The following is a 21854-nucleotide window of genomic DNA, read 5'->3' as shown; positions in this document are numbered from 1 at the left end:
GCATTCTTACAATGATTGTTTGTCAATTTAATCATTCTGCCAAACTGAAATAAGTAATTTTGAAACATTGCAAGAGAAATTGTTTATAATATTTGATTATGGTCTCTATATAAGCTTATAACTGATAAGGTAATTTAAAAGGAAATTGCTAAGGCCTCCATGGATACAACACACAAATACACTGTTAACTTTTATTTGTAACTTGATTTTACAAAAACAAACACTAAATCTGTACTACACCTTCACTAACAAGGGCATATCTTGTTTTTTTCAGGTTGCTGATTTGGCGGTCGCCTCTCCAGCCACTGTCTCACGCTGTGGAATGGTTTACCTTGAACCTGGCTATATCGGACTTGCACCTTTCGTATATTGCTGGCTGAAAAGAGTCCCTGATGCGATACTGCCGTACATCGAACAACTACAGAGCTTGTTCGATCGCTACTTGGAGGTGAGAAATAACTGCACAGTACATAAAAATTTGGTCCAATTTTTTATGATTAAAATACGGTCACAAAAATTGTAGACATTAAAACTTTAAAATATTCTGCCTCTTTCTACTTAAAACGTATCCATGTCTGTTTGAATAAAATAGCCTAAGACCAATGCTATTGGAACGTTACATAAAAATATTACATAAAAATATGGTATTCAAAACTTGTGAACGCCTAAACTTTTAAATACTCTGTCGCTTCTACTTAAAACGTATTAATGTCTTTTAAATGTTGTGTCTTAAGACCAATGCTATTGGAGGACAATAATGTAAAAGTTTAAAAGGAACTGCAGACTGTGCACTACGTGGTTTCGTGGTTTATGTCTAGCTTAGTTTTGTTGGGGCATTTCTTGTCAACCTGTTACTCCCAACAAACTGGAGTGCCGTTAGATGGCTACACTAGCCAATACGACCCATGTCTCGTCACCAGCTGCGCTGACGAGACCTTATAGATCGAAACATTGTGCACGGTCTGCAGCTTACTTAATGTTGCTTTATATCACCCGAATTCCTTGTTATTAGTTTCTGGTACTTGTAATTCGTTCAACTTGTTCAATTACAAACCTCTATATTGTTTACAGTCTTCAGTTCGCTTTATGCGCAAGAACTTGAAGGAGATCGTCCCATCTGTTGACGCCAACCTCACATTCAGTCTTCTCAACTTCTTAGATTGTTTCTTTCAACCGCTCATACCGAAAGAGGTAAAATAATAGTTAATAATAAAATACATGCCCAAAATCATCAATTTACTCTCACTTGTGCCTTTTAAATCATATAAATTTTTTAAACCATCTTTGGTCTTATTTGTTAAAAAAATCTATTGGTTTTGACTCATTTAAACAGCAAAATTAACTTCGTTTTATCTTTAAAGGCGAAAATACTTTTAACAAACTTTATAATAATTCTTAATTACCATATTCTCTTCCGGTTGGAAAAACAGCAAGGTTTTAAACGAAACCATTTGTTTGCCCTGTAGATCTTCGGGAAAAATATACATTGAATAAAAGTTTGTGTCCGTCCCGATCAGTTTAGACTTAATTTTGACTGTTTCGCGCATAATCTTCAGTATCACCAAATGCCTGTGGAAACCGCCGAACGTTTATATTTATTGTTATATAACACGCATTTACGATACTTTGAATTCGTAGATTACTTTTTATTTCTTACATCTTTTTATTTGTGACCATAAAAAAATGAATCCCCGTTTTTTGCACTCTTTTATACTGCTGGCTTGTATTTGCTGATTAGGCGCCTGAGTTTATCAGTTGCATATTTAAAAGGCTGGGCTTTTAGTTGCACTTTTTAAGTAAAGTGCTGATAAACCCATTTTTTTGAAAAATATTTTATCATTGAAACGCTTTTCCTGGTTTGCTGCTTTAGTTTTGGCTTCTAGCAGTTTAATGCTAAATTTACAAAGTATTGTGTTGTTTGTACCCATATGTTTGTTCGCAATAGTTTTAATGTCCAAGTTTCCTTCCCAAAAGTTGAGGCAACTGACTTACTGCAAAATTCTTCATGTAGTAACAAAACAAAAATAACCGTATCTTTTAGGTTTAAATTCTAAATTAAAAACAAAAAAGGCAACCAGTTATACCTAAGTAACCGGTTAGTTTCACTATTCGTATCGAAAGCGGATACATGAACAATTGTTTTTATCCCTGCTCAATTCTTAAGTCCAGTTTTGTGGCTTAAACTTCCTCTATTTAGTTGCTTTAAGTTTAAGTAGTAAATAATTGACATATTATCCCAAAAATCACCAAAGGGGGCAGCCGCACTTCGCCAAAAAGCGCAGAAGGACAAGAGGTTTGCAAAATACTTCAGTGATGTAAGTTTGTGCATGATGGCGATATGTTGGGAATGCTATCAGCCACTGCACTAAGATTGCATGATAATATATATGAGCATGTTGCACACAGAACGAATGGTTAATGATAATGAAAAGCTTGTATAGTCTTGTATGTTTACAACCTTTTAAAAACAAACATACCTGCCAAACAACCAGTCAATGATGATTACATATTGACTTGAGCGTTCAATTTTCCATTTGGACACGGCAATTGTGTTGTGATATAAAGTATTAAGATATTTTATCATACTTTCAAGTTAACTGATTTCTAGCATGAAAGTTAACTAGCACTTACCAGAGCAAGAATACGTTTCTATTTTTTAACTTATTTATTTTTAGTATTGCCTGAAACTACGCATTTTACACAAGTACGAAATTACTTCTACCAAATACACCTAACTTTGGAATATTTTGGATTACAGTAATTTCTTCTTTTTTTAGTGATTTACAATTTTTCTCTTCCTTGTGTCTTTCCACAGATAGAAGCGCCTGTATAGCATAGTTTAGTGCATGTTACAATCGCATGTATAACTTCTTTGATTTATAAATCTTCCTCTATACTTGTATGCTTGTAATATGTTGCAGATCACATCACTGTTAAATACCTAATAAAAACAAACTTACATTTAATCTGGCACTCCAGTAATAATTAGTTTTTTTTGTATCATTGTTCTATTGTATTATGTCTTAAAAATTACTTGTTTATTGATTAAAATGCCATAAATATTTGTTTTTGTTGTTTGTACTTCTAACTAAAAATCGGAATCAGCAAAATCGAATGTAAATTTTGACAAACTTTTTCCGATTTTGACACACAGGGTGAACCCGAACTCAGCGAAGCGCAGTTGGCGCGGGTTGCAGACCTCATCGAACCGTGGTTTTTCTTCGCTCTGGTTTGGAGCGTTGGCGGAACAACTGACAATGACGGGAGGCAAAAGTTTTCCGAATATCTCCGCAAGAGAATGGCGGAAGACGACGTAAGATACAATTCGACAGTGACTACATAGTGCTCTTTGTTTTGTATCAAACAATTAAGTCTACATTTTAACCGCCATTTATTTGTTCTACAAACTTGTAACATTGAATATTTTGACTTTATTAAATTGCACTTGTGACAATTTACATTCTTTTTGTTAAACAGCATTTTTAATGTTAGAAACAAAAAACTCAAAAATTGACAATTTTTTGCATCGAATTTTACTTTAATTTAACAATTCACTTTTTTTGCATCAAATAACATTGTCTAAATTTTAAATGAGAAACGAAAAAACGTGAGAAAATGTCAATTCTTTTCAGATTAAACTTCAATTTCCTGAGCACGGTCTCCCTTACGATTACCAACTTGACGATGCGGGGATTACCAACAAAAAAGCCCCCGGTGACGCGGACGATGACGAAGAAACGGCAAAAGCTGGATCGCAAGAGGTAGAAAAACTTCCAGTGTATCAACCAATAGGGTAAAATATGCACAAACATTGGTTTATAAAACGCCTTATCAATTAGATAAGATTCAATGTAGGACCTGGCATGTTTAAATAAAAATATAAATTACATGTTTCTTAATTATACTACCACCTTCGATTACATACAAATGCATTTATTGACAAACAATAAAATAATGACCTCAAGTTTCCGAACACACTAATCCGACAGACCCATTTTATGTTCCTGATATTTGCCACCAAAACACGTTAAAGCTTCATTAACTACCAGTTAAGATCCTATGCAACAAAGAGACTTGTTGTTATTCCTACATTTTCAATCCTCTGTCTTCAGATCCGATGGAAGAGTTGGATGGACAGCGCTCCCCAGTTTGAGATCACCCCATCCACTCCTTATGCTGACATCATAGTTCCAACCATCGACACTGTGAGGACGTCACTGCTATTAGAGATGCTCGTCATGCACAAGAAACAGGTCGGTGAATCAAAACAAAGTTATAAAGATGCATAAGTACAAATCATGCTTATTGCTTGACTGTTATCTGTTCTGTGGAGATACAAGTGATGTTGTTAATGTATTTTGTTGTGTAATTGCTTTAACTTAGATGTTTTCTGAATAGTTCGTTACAATGATTTGGTACTTCGCTTTGCTATTGCGTTGCGAAAATACATGAACTTTTACAAGCACAGATCTTGAAACTCGTCGAAAGAAAAAATGCGCTTAGCTGTTTTAAACCAACATTCCGTTTTGCTGTGCTATATCATAAGCTAGCCAAAGTATCGCATTAAATGTTGAAAAGTTTAAACTTAAAAAACCTCCTGTTAGTTTTGTTCGTGGTTTGATTTTACGCAGTAACTTAAATGGGTGATTTTTACTCTTTTTAGGTGTTGACTGTGGGTCCGACAGGAACCGGTAAAACTGTTGTACTTGCCGAGAAGCTGCTCAAGGGAATGCCAACAGACTATATTCCAAACTTTCTCATGTTCTCCGCGAAAACATCCGCAAACCAAATACAAGTACGTTGCAATTTCAGCTTTCTTTAAACTTAACAAATTGAATGTATTTTTTAATGTAGACATTGTTCAACAATTAAGATCTATTGAAACCAGATACAATCGTTTTCGTAGTTAAAATTGCAGCAGCTAAGATATATTAAACTTTATTTAAAAACGACTGTTTCAAAAACGCACTGCTGCTTTGTTATTATTATACTCCCAAAAAATCGGTTAAGCTGAAACAAGGTTCTTAAGCTGTCTGCCTCTTTCAAGTATTTACAGATAACGCCAAGTTTCTCACGTTTTTAAGCTTGTTCGTTATTGTATCTCTTTCTATCTTTGAAGGATTTGATTGACGGCAAATTGGACAAACGTCGCAAAGGCGTGTTTGCGCCACCACTCGGAAAATACGCTGTGTTTTTCATCGACGATCTAAACATGCCAGCATTGGAGAAATACGGGGCTCAACCTCCAATAGAATTGCTCAGACAGTGGATGGACCACAATGGCTGGTACGACAGGAAAGCCATCGGTGAGTGATGTGCTGCCACCTACTGGAAAAAATATAACATAGTTGCTCTTGAGCCTGTGTAGCTCAGTTAGTCCCGGAAAGGCTAGTGTCGGGGGTTCGAATCCCACCGCAAGCTAGATTTTTCTAGCCTATTACGCCTTTAACAGGCCTGGTGTACTGTAATTGCTCTTAATGCAAGTTTCACAGGAATAACATAATCTCATTTATAGTTACACTTCCATTGCTGAATGAACTGCTTGTTAGGGGAGGAACATATAATCAATATAGGACCGCGAGTTATCGAAACAAAATTACGCCGGATGAATGCTTATTTTTTACATTGTGAAAATTTTACACATAGTGTTAACAACTGTTACCTTTTTGCTGAAATCGGACACATATTGTAAGATGAACAGATACATTTTTATTTTACAACAACTGCACTTTTTTAAATCTAGGTATTTACAAAAAAACTTCATGATTAAACTTTTTATCTTGTTATATGGTCAACAATTGCGAAATGACAGTACTCCTGGTAGCCTTTTTACAGACTTGTAAAAAACGGCATTAAGTTAAAACAGCGTTTTTTTTTCTCAGGATCTTTCCGTACTCTGGTTGACATCGCATTCGTGTGCGCAATGGGTCCACCAGGGGGCGGTAGAAACCCCATCACCGCCCGATTCCTACGTCACTTCAACTACTTAACGTGCACGGAGATTGAAAGCGATAGCAAGTCGAGAATTTTCACAACCATTGTCGGAAGCTGGCTAAGTATGATCAAATTGTTGCATAAAAACTCTAAAATTTGTGTTAGGCCCGAAGCATGACTACCGTTATAATCAGTGGTGGGATTCAAATTTTTTGTCAGCCGATTTTATCACAAAAGTCACATTTTTAGCCGGTTCTGTTGCAAAAAATGCATTGACAGTTACAATGCTAACCGGTTCGCTGATCCCATAAAATTTCGTAAGACGGTTCTATAGAACCGGTGCGAACCGGCTGAATCCCACCACTGGTTAAAAGTTATAACCAATATTTGTTAAAACATAAGAACTTGAATTGTAGAGGAAACATTTTATTGCAAACCGAAGTCTATTTCCAACAATTCAAGCTTTATGGAAGCTGTTTTTTTACAAGTATCTTTTTATCTCTCTTTTATGTATCACAGCAAAAGAAAGTAAACTTTAATTAACAAAAAATTGTCTTACATTTAAATACTTTGCTCATAGTTTCAAGTAAGCAAAACTTTAATACATAATTTAAGCGAAGACTTCAACGCCAAACGTTTCACCACATAAAACTCGAACACTGATCTAAAGTTTAAATCCTGATTCAAAATTTTGGTCATTTTTTAAATGCAAGAATCCCCAATGGACTGTTGTTAAATTCGTCACGTTCGCTGTTTGTTAGGTTCGATATAACCAATGTTAACCAATACTGTTCTTATTTTCACTGCAGGAGGCGCAAGGAGCATTATCAGCCATATGAGTGAGTATTGAATCAGTGTGAACGTGCAAGATCATGCAAAAAAAACTTTGGGGTTGAGGTTACAAATTAAGCTGTAGTTCAGAATTACTAAAATCAAACAGAATATAAACCAGCCTAGACCTTACACAAAAACCTATGTTGTAGACCAGAAGTTTTGTCAGATTTAAATACAACTTATTCTTGTCAGTATTAAACAGATGTGGGTGAAAAGGGTTGAAAGTTACAAATACCATTTATGACCACTAAATTTGACAGTAATTTTGGAAAATAGAAAGAGCCTGATATTAGACAAACGAAAAGACCGCTTGATGGTAGCCGAGATTAGCATTTTTATTCAGAAGTTATTAAACATTTACCAGAGAAAGAGTCTAGTTTAGGAATCATGCTCAAGCAAAAACATTAAAAACTAATGCTGCCTTTAGTTTAATAATTAAAAAGTGGCACAGTCATCTATGTACTTCGGTGTTATAACAGTTACGAAGATGTGTTTTGGAATACAAGGCTTCGTCATAGCGAGATCCAGGCACTGCTTTTATTTGCTTTAAAACATCCTGCTTGATTTATTTTATTCATATCAAGCTTCATCAATTCATTCAATTCCATTTTATCTACGGCTCCATGGTGGTGTTTAATCGCGGATGTCAAATCAAAACATGTCTTGAACTGTTTTTTGATTTTCTTTCGAATTAGTGTTACCCTATAATTATGTGTTATAATTTTATTAAAGACTTTTAATCGTTTGCTTTATGTACCTTTTAAAATTATTTGTTCTTTTTCGGCTTAAACAACAAGTTAAAGAATAAGAGTGTATTTATGTGTGAGGGTAATTTTGAATTTACCCCAAAGCATTGTAAAAATACCAAAATAGTTTGGTATACCTTTGCTTGTCAAAATAGTTGGTTTATATATTTTTTGCTTTTTATGGCTTTAATCGTGTTATAATCCTAACTATTTGGGCATTGTTCCATTTCACCAAACTGCTGCAAACCAAGGTTCGGCAAAAAACTCATGCCAATGACTATTTTAAAGAACAATAAACCTAATACAGTTTTAGCTTGTATAGATAATATCATCTCAATATTGAGCATGCTGGTATTTCAACAAACAAATCAAGCTTTTGTTTTAGTTGTTTCGCATTCATAATTAATCCCAATTAGCTCTTCTATAATTTTCTTCTGATCCTCATCCAGCTCCGGCGCCAGAAGACATCCGAGATCTCGGCAAGGAGCTTGTTGACGCAACAGTCAAGGTTTATGACGTCATAACCACGCAGCTGCTCCCCACTCCCGCCAAATCTCACTACACATTCAACTTGAGAGATTTGTCAAAAGTCTTCCAAGGAATGTTGATGATGGAAGTCACCAAGATCGATGTAAGTCGAGAGCTTATGGGTTCAAACCCCAGTACATGGATAATAATATTTTATCTATTCAAATTAGGTGGAAAGAGTAATCTAGTTTTAAAGTGATTGAAAAAGATTTTTTTTTGACGGAAAGCATTATTTATCTTAATGCAAATGTAACATCAAATTTTTTTTTAATATTTTTTTATTTTTTTAATATTGCGCCAAATCACTTTCTGGTGAACTCCTGCCACATAACGCTTTATAATACGGTGTAACTGCAGCGCGTTTAGTCATGATTCACCAATTGTGCCCTTCACTGTTTTGCGCACCATAACGTCTTAACGTTGCGCAGCTATTTCCGGCTTGGTGACTGTTTTAGTGCAATTGTGTTTTTATGTGTCTTCCACCAAGCGAAATAAACTCAACTCAACATATTTTCCTCTCCAGTCTCGTGAAATGCTGATGCGACTTTGGTATCACGAGAGTTGCAGGGTTTTCCAGGATCGACTCGTCAGCGTTGAAGACAGGAACTGGTTTTCCGATCAACTTGAATCCAACATCAAAGAAAGATTTAAGGTAATAATACAACTGCAAGATTACCTGTCTAAAGCGGAATACCCAGTTTGTAAGGTTTTATAGACAGCCCCTTGGTAACCCCCAAATGTATTTTCTTGACAATGCTACGAACTTCAAATTAGGTTTCAAAGGTTTTGTTGTGGTCACGCTTCGTGTTCTATCCTCAAGGCAGAGAATCGCGTTCCCGCATTCCACAATCACGTGTATCGTTAATTGTACCGCATTCATTCCCGCTTTGCCTGTAGTGGCTACTTTCGTGTGTGTTATTGGCTTTGTATTCTTTCTACATCTTGACAGCTTGTTGATTTTAAACGATCTCTAAATACACAAAATGCGATGTTGGTTAAGGCTTGAAACAATGATTTCATCTTAGAAATTGTCCATGGTGCAAGTTATTTCACCAATTTTTTTGTCGATTTAAAAGATATTATAACTAAATTCATCTTCGTATTTTTCAAAAAGGTTTTGGTGTTTGAAAGGTACGCTGTATTTTATTCACCCTATTCAAGCTAGTCATTTATTGACAATTGGGGGGAGTTAAGTTAAACAACCAGAAACGTGTAGTTTTGCAATCACTTTTTTTTCCACAGCTTGACATCGATGAAGTTCTACCGACCAAACCGGTTCTTTTCGGTGATTTCCTGAATACGAGCTCAGACGCAAAACTCTACAACTACATCGACGATTATCAGAAGGTATAAGATACTTCGGGCGGTTCCGTTAATGTGTGAAGCTTCTGCCTTTTGACATTTTAATGCAATTTTACTATTGCGAAAGCTAATAAAGTTGTAAATAACATAGTAAGTCTGTGTCACTTTACCGATTTAGTCAAACACAAATCATGGCCTATTGAAAACAAATAAATGACGAAAAACGAATTCAAACTTACCAAGCAAAATCGAAAAATAAAGTTAAGAGAATAAACTTAGCTGTTATAACACAACAATTTTATTTGTGTTCAACTTATTACACAATTTTTCATAAACCACTACATTTCTCATGATCACTTTGCAACTTCCAGATGACCTCAATCATGGAAGAGTTTCTTGAGGATTACAATCAAGTGAACACGGCACAGATGAAGTTGGTACTCTTCGTGGATGCAGTGCAGCATGTTTGCAGGATCTCAAGAATCATCCGACAACCTCTCGGCAACGCTCTGCTCCTGGGAGTAGGAGGGAGCGGAAGACAGAGTTTATCACGACTGGCTACTCACATGTGAGTTGGCTGGTGTCATGTGATAAATAGTCATCTGATCTGGTGTGATAATCACATGATGTCGTACGATGTCAATCGTGAATTGTGTAACAGTATGTGGTGATGATTTAAAGTCATATAACGAGGATTTGATCTCATGTGATGATCATTTAGTCTTATATGATAATGATTTGATGTCATGTAACGATGATTTGATGTCATGTGACGATAATTTGATCTCATGTGATGATTATTTGATCTCTTATGATAATGATTTGATCTCATGTGACGATGATTTGGTCTCATGTGATGATCATTTGATCTCATAAGATAATGATTTGATGTCATGTGACGATGATTTGATCTCATGTGATGATCATTTGATCTCATAAGATAATGATTTGATGTCATGTAACGATGATTTGATCTCATTTGATAATGTTAAAGTCATATGGTGATAGTTTCATGATATGTGATGATCATATGAACTTTTGTGATATTTTCATCATAATAAAAACGTTTGCACAGCTATAAAGTAAAGCATCCTATCATTCTTTCGTCGACCTACGTCGATAAAATGCAACAAATTTTTGTTTCTTGGCAGGGCCGATTATGAGCTTTTCCAGATTGAACTGGCGAAGAATTACGGTGTCACTGAATGGCGAGAAGACATTAAACGTTGTATGTTGAAAGCTGGACTGCAAAGTCAACCCATAACTTTCCTGTTCAGCGACACACAGATCAAAAGCGAATCGTTCTTGGAGGTGATAATAGTGTATACTTGTGTGTCTGGTGGAGACATTTGTCAATTTATGCATTGACAAAATGACTATTTTATAATATATATAATACATGTGTTTATTTCGAAACGGAATTGTAACAAGTAAATGATAAACGTCAACGAAACAATCATGAAACACTGGAAACAAACGTATTTTGAAACCACAACAAAGCAATTAAAGTAAAAACAACAACTAAAAAACCCAAAGGGCTTACCAGTGCAGTTGGTGACAAGACATAAGGCCATACAGGCTAGTGTAGCCATCTAACGGCAACAGGCTGAAAAGCCATGTCTCAACAAATATTTTAGACGCCGCAGTAGGGATAAACTCTCAGAGGAACTGATCTACAGTGGCCAAGCAGCTGCTTGGAACTAAAGTGATTTACAAGCTGCACTGATAATAAATTGTTGGCTGAAAACAGTGTACACAATTTGAAGTTTACTTGTGTTTTTTGACAACATGAGGGATTACTTATCTCCTTGTTTAACTTTAATTACTACCTGTGTAACGCTCAAAACTTTTCCCTTATGAACCTATGTTTGTATTTATCCTTAAGTTAAGTTCCTTGAATATTTTCCTCCTTAGGACTTAAACAACATTCTCAATTCGGGGGATGTACCGAACATTTACGCGCTCGACGACCTCGACAATATATTCGGAGCCATGAAACCGATAGTAATGGACCAGGGGCTTCCCCCAACTAAGTCGAACTTATTCAATGCGTTCACGAAACGCGTCAAGTCCAACATGCACACGATCGTCTGTATGAGGTGAGTGTTAATATGTCAATACATTTAATGCTTTAATTAGGGTAACTTCAACGAGAATCGCAATACAATAGACCTGGTAGAGGTATTTTACCAAAACCAACTGAATTTTGTCATTTAAAAACTTTGAAAAAGTTTGAAGATATGTTTTACATTAAAAGCATCATTTTTCAAAGAACTTAATTCTCTTATATTTGCTTTACAAGACTTTTTAAATAAGTGTAACATACAATTAAAAATTGGCATTTTGACATAATGCTACATAACACATTACAAACTACGTAATATTATTCAAAGACTTTTCGTATACACGAAATAATAGAGAAAAAATGCAAGGCAAATTTATTAGTTATAATTTGTACCAAGTAAACAGTGGTGGGATTCAACCGGTTCGCACCGGTTCTATAGAACCGTCTCACGAAATTTTATGAGATCAGCGAACCGGTTAGCATTACTGGTTGCTGTCAATGGACTTTTTGTAACAGAACCGACTGACAAAAAATTTAAATCCCACCACTGCATGCAAAGTCTTTTAATCATTACTTAACTCCTCAGTCCCATCGGTGAGATTTTCCGGGCCCGACTTCGTATGTTCCCGTCACTGATCACGTGTTGCACGATCGACTGGTTCAGCGAGTGGCCAGACGAGGCACTAGAGAGCGTAGCCACGATGTTCCTCAACGAGATCACCGACATCGACACCTCGGATAAAGATCTTATGAAAGGTGGATATGTTTTTTATGTTTTTGTGTTAATTTTTCGCTTTGTTTTCTAGGATTTGTAACTAGAGAAACGTGTTTACCAAAGAATGTCATATATTTTTTTTAATTTTTACTTTTATTTTAAATATTCACCAATTTCGCCGCAGTTTGCTGCTAAAACTTTAATAAACATGTATTTTGCCAACAAAACAGTCAGAAAGTATACAAACGGCATGTTTTTGTTGGAAATGGGTTGCGCAATATGCATTAATATTTCTCCTCACATAAAATATTTATCCTCAAATGAGTATTAATGTTATAACAATTTTACCTCATAATTTGTTGAAAAGGGAATATAACGTCACTTTTTAACGTCGAAATAGGTTTATATGTAGGTTTGTGTCAAAATTACTGTAAACAAACAAACAAACAATTTAAATTCATTCCCCAACAATCAAACACGATTTTCTCCCTACTATCAGGAATGGTTGAAATGTGCGTGACAATGCACCAGTCCGTCGCTGAAACTTCCACACTCTTCCTCGCCGAGTTATCACGTCACAACTACGTAACTCCTACGTCATACCTCGAGCTGTTGGGGATTTTCAGTAAACTGATCGGAATGAAAATCAAGGAACTCTCGACGAATCGGAACAGGATGAAGATTGGGCTCGATAAGGTTCGGTTATTTTGTTGATTGTTCAGAAAACTGACAAAAAATAAAGTTAATTCCGATTTGAAAAGAAAGCAGTGGTCCAAATTAATGTTAAGTGTGTCATGCCTAGTTTAGGCAATGCTCATGCAACATCACTGATAAAAACTTAGAGAATGAAGCCGTGATGGGTCAAATATTACTGTAATTCGATCACAAAAGCGGCAAAACGATGTGTAACCAGTTTGAGGCTTTGTTTTGTTTCGTAAAGTAAATTTAAGTTCTGCCGTAGGTTACTGCATGATTTTGCCATGCACTTCAACTATGGTAATACAGTCTTGTTTATTTTTGCTTGCTGTTTGTGCAGCGTTACTCCTAGACCTTTTTTTGTAAAATATATTACTCTTTTATCACCTTTGCAAGACATATGGAACCATAACATTTCTTATGTGTTTTAAAAATGCTCCACCAACTATTTTTATGCATTTTATAGTAAACTCTTCGATAATTAAAATCAACACATTATGTCGTCCCAGTTACTCCGTACTGCTGATGACGTAGCAAAGATGCAGGAAGAACTTGAGACAATGCGCCCTCTGCTGGAAGATGCTGCCACCGAAACTGCAGCGACCATGGAACAAATTGCTAAAGACACGGTGAGAAATGGACGAGTCAACGTTTAGCTGAATTGGTTCTGTTTAAATAAGCAAATAAGAAACGAAAAGGCTCCGGTTTACATTCACATGCAATTAGACGTAATATGCGATTAACCGAATTAAAGTTACCGCATTATTGACTTAAAACTGCTTTAATTTGTTATAACCGTTTTGCGTTTCTCGTATAATCACGTTCCTCTCATCCGTCGCAGATCGTTGCCAAGGAAACGGAGAAGGTGGTTTCCAAGCAGGAAGCAGAAGCCACAGTGCAAGCGGAGAAGGCCCAGGCGATCGCCGCAGATGCTCAGCGGGATTTGGACGAAGCTCTTCCCGCGCTCGAAGCCGCTCTCGCCAGTCTCAAGTCGCTCAACAAGAACGACGTTACTGAGGTGATTGCCTTTTTTTTGATATTGTAAAGTTAATTGTTTAGGTTCCAAACCTTCATCGACGAATTCCTCACATAAAAAAAACATTTTCATTCCTCCCCCACTAGACTACATAGTAGATGCTAATCCATACAAATATAATTTAAAAATGGGCCTTTTATCAACTTTATTGGTTATATTCTCAGAGCTAAAGTGTCTATTTACAAACCATATGTGCAAATTAAAGTAAATTCCTCCCCTGAAGTTTTAAAATTCCTTCCCGGCTGGGAACCACTGGTTTAGGCCAATAGTTTCCCAACTGCGGGCCATGGCCTTGTAGCGGATCACGAAGGAATTTTAAGTGGGCCACAAACACTTTTAAACGTGTGCTTGTTATGATAGTGAGAAAAAGCCGCTTTAGAACTAGCAATTTAGTATCTGAAAATCCAAAGCATTGGTTTAGGCGGACGTTGTGTTTTTAAAACAAACGCTTTTGCCTTCAAAACTTAAAAAAATAGTTAGTTTATGTTTTAGTGTCATTTGAGTAAATAAAACGATGCTCGGTACCGAGTACTTGGACACTAAAGTCGTTTGGTTTGCCTTGGCCCATTCCAATCAAACATTTATTCGAGTGTTAAAATCCAGGTTCGTGCGATGATGCGCCCTCCAGCGGGAGTAAGGTTGGTGATTGAGGCGGTTTGCATCATGCAAGGTGTGAAAGCGAAGAAGGTGGCGGGAGAAAAGATTGGAACGAAAGTTGACGATTACTGGGAACCGGGAAAAGCTTTACTGCAAGACCCTGGAAAGGTGAAATAAAAAATAGTAATAAATAACAAAAAATAAAAAAACGTGAAGAAAAAAACATAAAATTATAAAAATTAAAATTAAATTAAAATAATAGAAAGGTGAAGAATAATTCTAATGCTGTATAAACTGGAGTTTAACCAACAACCCTAGGATATAAGGTTCATTACAGTCTTCATCCACCAAGAAACCATCTGATATATTCTTGTTTTAAGTCAGGTATTGTTAAAACTGCAATTATTTTTTTCGTGTAGTTTTTGGAATCCCTCTTCAAATACGACAAGGATAATATTCCCGACTCGGTGATTCAGAAAATCCAGCCCTACATTGAGAACGATGATTTTATGCCGGCCGCCATCGCCAAAGTGTCAAAAGCGTGCACATCTATCTGTCAGTGGGCCAGAGCTATGCATAAGTAAGTGACCATGAAAATGTTTGACTTGGAGTTCAGTTTTATTTGGTCAAAAAAGAGTTTGGCGACAGGAGTTTTTCCGGGACTTGCGCTCTACTAACTGAGCTACACAGGCTCAGCGGAGAATCCGCCGGAAGTCGAATGACTAGCACTGTTGCCTGCCTCGTATGCTGCACATGTCAGTTTCGTAGTAGGGGATCACCAGATTAACCAGTTATCATTTAAAAATATATTAAGTTCAATCTTGGGATCTGCCCTTAAGCGTCTGTGGTCTATGCAGACTAGCGAGCACGGCACGTTCATATAAATACGCCAGGCTTATCATTAAAGGCGTTATTACCGAGCCAAGCCGGTCACCAAGCAATCCCATATGGCAAGGCACAGGCTAGAAAAATCTAGTCTGCGGTGGGATTCCAACCCACGACAGGAGTATTTTCGCACTGCACCAACTAAACTATACTGGAGTAGTGGTGACCCGTCTAAAGTCGAATCACAAGCACCGTTGCTTGCCTCGTATGCTGCATATGTCAGCTTAGAAATAGGGGTTCTCCAAAAGACCAGTCATTATTTTATAAAGAACATAAAATCCCAACTGGGATCACAACACAAACGTTTATGCGATCACCGTATTTAAATCACATTACGACAGGCTTATTAAAGAGGTCATACTGAATCAAGTCGGTTTACCAAGCATTCTCAAATGGAAAGGCATAACCTAGAAAAAATTAGCCTTCGGTGGGATTCGAACCCACGACAGAAGCTTTTTGGGACTGGTACAAACTAAACTACACAGGCTCAGTGTTTAACCCGCCGAAAGTCGAATCACAAGCACCGTTGCCTGCCTCCTATTAAAGTATCTTCGCTTTAAAATTTCACGTTCTGTTTTCCAGGTATCACTTCGTAGCAAAGGGCGTCGCACCAAAACGAGCAGCATTGGCCGAAGCTCAAAATGATCTCGCTTCCACCCAGAAGATCCTCGATGAAGCGAAAGCGAAGTTGGACGAAGTAAAAGACGGAATCGCGACACTGCAGGAGAAATACACGCTCTGTAAGTTAATATTAAGTTGAAAACTTTGTTGTGGATACCGTTAATGAGTATAAGCTTAAGATAGTCTCCGGCATGGATTCGAATCCCAACGCAGGTTGCACTTTGTAGTTTGCGCTTACAGTAAACCTCGGTTAATCCGGACCCGTATGAACCAAAACTTTGTCCGGATTAGGCGAAGATCCGGATTAACCGAATCCGGTTTAACGTGGTTTATTGTACATACAAAATTAAATTTTCCAAAAATTTACACGGCGTATCAAAATCTAAACACAGGTGTGAACAAGAAGGAAGAACTGGAAAACAAATGTCGACTGTGCGAGGAACGCCTAGTGCGCGCCGACAAACTCATCAACGGACTCGCCGACGAAAAGATTCGTTGGCATGACACCGTGACGTCACTTGATCACATGATCGCCAATATCATCGGTGACGTCATGGTATCGGCTGGCTTTGTGGCTTACTTGGGAGCGTTTACGGTGAGATTTTCTTGTTTGTTTTATTTGACCAAGATTTTGGTCACTGAAATTTAGTTAAAACTAGAGTATTTGGGCAAAAATTGGGGAACAAAACCGATTTTTTTTTCATTAAAGCGCAAATTAATCAACGTGCTGTGACACAATGAACTCAGGCCCGAATCAAACATGTTTAATTCAATTTTAAGCCCGAGTTCGGCACCACTTACAAGCCTTGTCGATCTTTGTTCCATTCTTAAACCTTTTTTATACTTTTTAGAAGTTACACTTTTTCCAACCATTTGCGATTCTTCACTCCTTTTAGAGCGCAATATACAACCGTTCTGTTGAAGATAAAAGGTTCATGTTGAAACCTAATGATCTGTCCCAGTATGCCTTTGTATATTTTTGATGTTTACCTAAATGTCCCTGGCATAATAGACAACAGCGTTTATACAAACGTAAAAAAACGGTTTTAAAAGATTTTTTTTACCGAAAGTGTTTGGCGTTTTTCTGAACTAACATTTAGCCGGCTGACAGGTTTAAGGAAATTGTAAGTACTTACAAATTTGCAAATCTAACAAAAACACGGCCAACTTTCAGTATTCAGTAATCATTCACAACTTAAACGCTTGCCAACGTCACACAGGGTGAGTTCAGAGCAAGTCTGCTCAATCAGTGGAAGAGTCACTTGGACGACTGCAAAGTTCCAAGAACCGAATCGCCTACTCTCGTCTCAACACTCGGCGACCCCGTGAAGATCAGGAACTGGCAAATATACGGCTTACCACGTGACAACCTCAGTGTGGAAAACGGAGTAATCGTCCAATATTCGCAACGTTGGCCATTATTCATCGATCCACAAGGGCAGGTAAGATTATTTTACCCGAATATCATTGTATTGCGACTGCAAGTACAGTAATACTCGTCTCAGAATACAGCGATAAGCTCTAAGTACTCGAATACGGCATTACTCTGAGCTGCGTACTCAAGCACAGCAATATCCATGGTCTTGAGTCCTGAAAGACAGTCGTACACGCCTTCGAGTACCCGAGTACTGGGACGCTTGGTTTATGGTACTCAAATACAGCAACACTTGTGGTAATTTTCGCCGAGTATTCGAGTACAGCGGTTTTCGTTCCTAATTACACTTTACATCTAAATAACAATACTTACCTACCTTCCCAGGCGAACAAATGGGTGAAAAGTATGGAGAAAGACAACGGTTTGGACGCTATCAAGTTGACTGACCGAGATTTCCTGAGAAGTCTTGAGAATGCTGTGAGATTCGGAAAGCCAATGATACTAGAGAATGTTCTAGAAGAACTCGATCCGGCGCTGGAACCGATTCTACTTAAACAGGTTCGAGTTTGTAGTGATTTGAATTATCTTATACTAATTCCAATTTTTCATCTTATTACAAACAACCAAGCTGATATATTTCAATTTCTAAGTGTTTTTTACAGTTTTTTAAAAGACCAAATAATCGCTTAGCATTTATCTTTTTATGTCTAATTTGGATTTGAATACATGAAAATCTTAAACATACATAAAGTATACATGTTACTTGTTTCTTAGTCTTAAGTAATTATATTTTCTAAATAAATATGTTTTGCTGCTTAAACTGAACCTAAAAATACAAAAAAGCGGTTCTACTTTTGGCTTGAATGTTCCAATTACATTTATTGAATAAATTGTGTTTTGAAACAGTAACATCAAGCCTATCCATAGTATTATTTCTAACTTATTTTCCCACATACTGACTTAACATTTGTTCCACACATACAGACTTTCAAGCAACAGGGAGGTCTTGTGATCAAACTTGGCGACGCAGTGATTCCATACCACGATGATTTCAAACTTTACATCACAACTAAACTTCCCAATCCACATTACACACCAGAGGTCGCTGTCAAGGTCACCATCGTGAACTTCACCCTTGAACCCAGGTGGGTTATTGACTCCTTGTCACCAAGAATAATGTCGTGTTTTCTATAAATGTAGAAAACCAACTACTGCTGCATATTTTTGGGTGGAAAAGTATGTGGTTTAAAAATATATTTATGAAAAAATATCCTTAAACTGCAATATTAATATTTTGCAGACTTACCTGAATTCTAAGTGGTTATTCAATGTGTTTGTATAACATTTTGTTTTGTCTTGAGGGCATATTGTGTTGCGTTGAGCATTAGTTTATAGGCAAAACTTAAGGATCAACGAAAATGCCAACTAAACATCCCCTTCCAATACTACATGTTCAATTGCTGTTGGTTTAAATCTCACTGAGAGGCTTATTTATCTGCTGCACGCAAATTAGTTTTAAAATGGCAATACTTTTTTGCAAGCCTTAAGCACGGCATTATTTGTTTTAAAACAACTCGAAATTCTAAGATCGTTTCTTAACTTGTTAACAAGACGATAATTAAAAGAGTCAGCTAGCAATGCCTTCTTTTGTAAGCGCATTAACACTTAAGAAACAGTTGCTATGTGTTCGAGTCCCGCAGAGAGATGTTTTTTCTGCTGTTTGCAAATAACTAGAAATACTAAACATGTTTGTTGTTTTTTCTTTTAACAGCGGACTCCAAGACCAACTGCTTGGTCGCGTGGTGGCGGAAGAGCGCCCTGATTTGGAAGAAGCCAAGAACCAGTTGATTGTGACAAACGCGAAGATGAAGGGAGAACTGAAAGAGATTGAGGATCAGATCTTATACAGGTTGAGCGCAACTGAAGGGAACCCAGTGGACAATGTTGAACTGATTGAAGTGTTGGAGCAATCCAAAGTCAAGGCTGGTGAAATCAAGGTGGGTATTAGGTCTCAAAAGGCAAGGTTTTTCACCAACTTGCGGACCATATTGAATGACAAAAAAACAGTAGCCACTAAATGGAAATCTGTTATTAGCGTGTGTGTAGAGTCATATATGAACTCATAACGTAATAATAAGCTCTATTTGTTTTGAAATTAGATTATGTTTATGAGGGTCAGTAAAAATTTACAGGAACTGACAATTAAGAAAACACACGCGTCTCTGCGAGTAAACTTCTGCCTTAAATTCATATCAGTTAAAAGCAAACCCTACCACAATATCTTCTTTTAGGCAAAAGTTGTGATCGCCGAACAGACCGAGAAAGACATCGACGTGACACGTTCCCAGTACATCCCTGTTGCGGTTCGAACCCAGATCCTATTCTTCTGTGTGTCGGATCTGGCCAACATCGATCCCATGTACCAGTATTCGTTGGAATGGTTCATCGGGATTTTCCTTAACAGTATTGCAAATGCTGAACGTGCAGGTCAGACTTAAGATTACAGAAACGTTTTGAGATTTGCAGAAGATTGCAGAAGCCTAAATCCAATTATTTGGATCAAAATTAACCTATGTATTTTTATGTGGGTGCTTTGCTCTGCAAAAAGTGAATTAGGATATATATCTGTGATAGTTTCAGCTGTATAAGGATATTGCTAATGAACATGGAAGCCAATCTGTTTCTGCATAGCAAATTAGACTTTGAAATAAAAAGTAGTAGGGTTCTACACAATGTGTTCGGGCTTAATTCCAGCCTGAATCAGGTTGTTACTTTCGCCTTAGAGCATCTAACTTTCGGGCTTGATTTTGGCTATTTTTTAAACAAAGCTGACACTTGCTTTGTTTCTTCGCAGACACAATTGAGAAGCGAATCGTGAATATCAACGAGTACAACACATTCAGTTTATATTCCAACGTCTGTCGATCCCTGTTTGAACGTCACAAGCTCATGTTCGCATTCCTGCTTTGCGTAAGTTATAACCTGCATATCTACCTGTCCAGTACACTGCTCCCTAGATTATGCGTTGCTTGGTCAACCGGTATTCGATTATCCGGTTGCCTAATAAACGGAATTGTGAAGTGATAATGTACTAAAACTGTACTGAAAAAATAACGCACTGAAACTGAAAACTTTCGTACTTTGTATCAATGAAAATGATTCGATTCGAATGAGACAAAAACAGACAATGCCGTTTAAATCGGGTGTAATTGAATTTTCTGTTTTAAAAATAAAAAATCAAACTCAATCCGATTGCCTGCTACTCTTTCAGTATTTTTGACCAATTCAGTGGATCAAATATTTAAAAAAAATTGAAAAGCGATAGTTTTGTTTGTGCATTTTGCTTTTTTACTTATTTCACTCGTATTCGTGTTCACCCTGTGTAGATTCGTATCCAAATGAACGAAGACAAGATCGACCCGGACGAATGGAGGTGGTTGTTAGCTGGAGGAACGATCGTGCCAGAAAAACTACCCAATCCTTCAACTGATTGGATCTCCGATCGCTCATGGGGTGACATTCTCATGCTGGCTGCTCTGGTGAGATTTTTGTATATATCTCTTGCTACATTTTTTATCCTATATGCCTTGGCATTTGGGAATGCTTGGTGACCGACTGATTCGGTACAACGCCTTCAATAGGCCTGGCGTATTATGATTTGTACATGACTGTGCCATGATCGCTGGTCTACATGGACGCTTCAGGGCTGATCCTAGTGATGAATTTGTGTTTATCCTAAAAAAACAGGATCACTTGAAGCAAAAAAAAGCTGCAAAGCTCTTGGCTGAAACAGTTTGTGTCGTAACTAGTCAACAAATAACTGTTAATATTATAAGTCTGCCTGGCAACAACAGAATGCTCAAGTAAAATGTCAACTGAATAATATTTTTTTTGTGTCTTATGTATTGTTACATTTCGATTTTTTTTTAATTTAAGTGTGATGTAAAAAGAGTTTCGAAACACTTGGTTGTGGAAAACTACCTTGTTGTATTAAAGCTTCTATTCACAATGTTTTTAGTAAAGCTAATCTTCAAGTTCATGTCTTGTGCACCCAAGTGTTTCTTAAATTGTTACATTTTAACTCTTTTTTTAAGTTATGTAAGTGTGGCCTGAAAAAAAGTTTTGAAACACTGTTGTGGAAAACTACCTTGTTGTTTTAAAACTTCTGTTTCCAAACTTCTGTAGCCGAAGTTCTCAACCTTCGCACGTGACTTCAAGGATGATTCGGACGGTTTCAGGCGAATTTTCGATTCGGTTGAACCTCACAGAGAGGAGTTGCCCGGACAATGGAAGGAGAAAATAGATGACTTCCAGAAGATCATCATCCTACGTTGTCTCCGCGCTGACGTGGTTAGTACTTTATGACGTGCGATGCCGTCATAATCGTTGTGTATTGGAATGTGTTCACGTAACATGATCCTAAAATTCACTTTTCTGAGATTAGTTTATTTTATGAAAACACAAGTAAAACAAAAACGTTTTTTGAAACTGCTGCTTCAACAGATTATTAACAAACATTA

At 37.0% G+C, this 21854-nt stretch overlaps 1 protein-coding gene across 2 annotated transcripts in view; it reads left to right on the top strand.

The window, feature by feature from the left end:
- Positions 1 to 21854, top strand: part of LOC145202725 (dynein axonemal heavy chain 1-like) — a 78167-nt gene that overhangs the window by 46031 nt on the left and 10282 nt on the right. The window contains exons 38-68 of one of the 2 annotated variants that reach the window (XM_080075766.1): positions 275 to 448; positions 1072 to 1191; positions 2253 to 2315; positions 3155 to 3313; positions 3633 to 3761; positions 4113 to 4253; positions 4664 to 4795; positions 5120 to 5306; positions 5883 to 6056; positions 7964 to 8145; positions 8566 to 8694; positions 9285 to 9389; positions 9716 to 9912; positions 10496 to 10655; positions 11259 to 11443; positions 11996 to 12165; positions 12624 to 12820; positions 13330 to 13449; positions 13662 to 13838; positions 14460 to 14621; positions 14873 to 15033; positions 15921 to 16078; positions 16352 to 16554; positions 17180 to 17401; positions 17719 to 17892; positions 18319 to 18479; positions 19106 to 19331; positions 19626 to 19821; positions 20189 to 20304; positions 20721 to 20873; positions 21520 to 21684. In XM_080075766.1, coding sequence (XP_079931892.1) covers positions 275 to 448; positions 1072 to 1191; positions 2253 to 2315; positions 3155 to 3313; positions 3633 to 3761; positions 4113 to 4253; positions 4664 to 4795; positions 5120 to 5306; positions 5883 to 6056; positions 7964 to 8145; positions 8566 to 8694; positions 9285 to 9389; positions 9716 to 9912; positions 10496 to 10655; positions 11259 to 11443; positions 11996 to 12165; positions 12624 to 12820; positions 13330 to 13449; positions 13662 to 13838; positions 14460 to 14621; positions 14873 to 15033; positions 15921 to 16078; positions 16352 to 16554; positions 17180 to 17401; positions 17719 to 17892; positions 18319 to 18479; positions 19106 to 19331; positions 19626 to 19821; positions 20189 to 20304; positions 20721 to 20873; positions 21520 to 21684 — 4998 coding nt within the window. The remainder of the gene's footprint in view (positions 1 to 274; positions 449 to 1071; positions 1192 to 2252; positions 2316 to 3154; positions 3314 to 3632; positions 3762 to 4112; positions 4254 to 4663; positions 4796 to 5119; positions 5307 to 5882; positions 6057 to 7963; positions 8146 to 8565; positions 8695 to 9284; positions 9390 to 9715; positions 9913 to 10495; positions 10656 to 11258; positions 11444 to 11995; positions 12166 to 12623; positions 12821 to 13329; positions 13450 to 13661; positions 13839 to 14459; positions 14622 to 14872; positions 15034 to 15920; positions 16079 to 16351; positions 16555 to 17179; positions 17402 to 17718; positions 17893 to 18318; positions 18480 to 19105; positions 19332 to 19625; positions 19822 to 20188; positions 20305 to 20720; positions 20874 to 21519; positions 21685 to 21854) is intronic. The other variant, XM_080075767.1, reaches the window with a different exon arrangement.

This window comes from Phallusia mammillata, chromosome 7 (genome assembly GCF_965637545.1).
Source record: "Phallusia mammillata chromosome 7, kaPhaMamm4.hap1.1, whole genome shotgun sequence".
In the NCBI taxonomy this organism is placed as follows: Eukaryota; Metazoa; Chordata; class Ascidiacea; order Phlebobranchia; family Ascidiidae; genus Phallusia; species Phallusia mammillata.
Note: the sequence above shows the minus strand (reverse complement) of the source record. Positions and strands in the feature narration are given on the sequence as shown.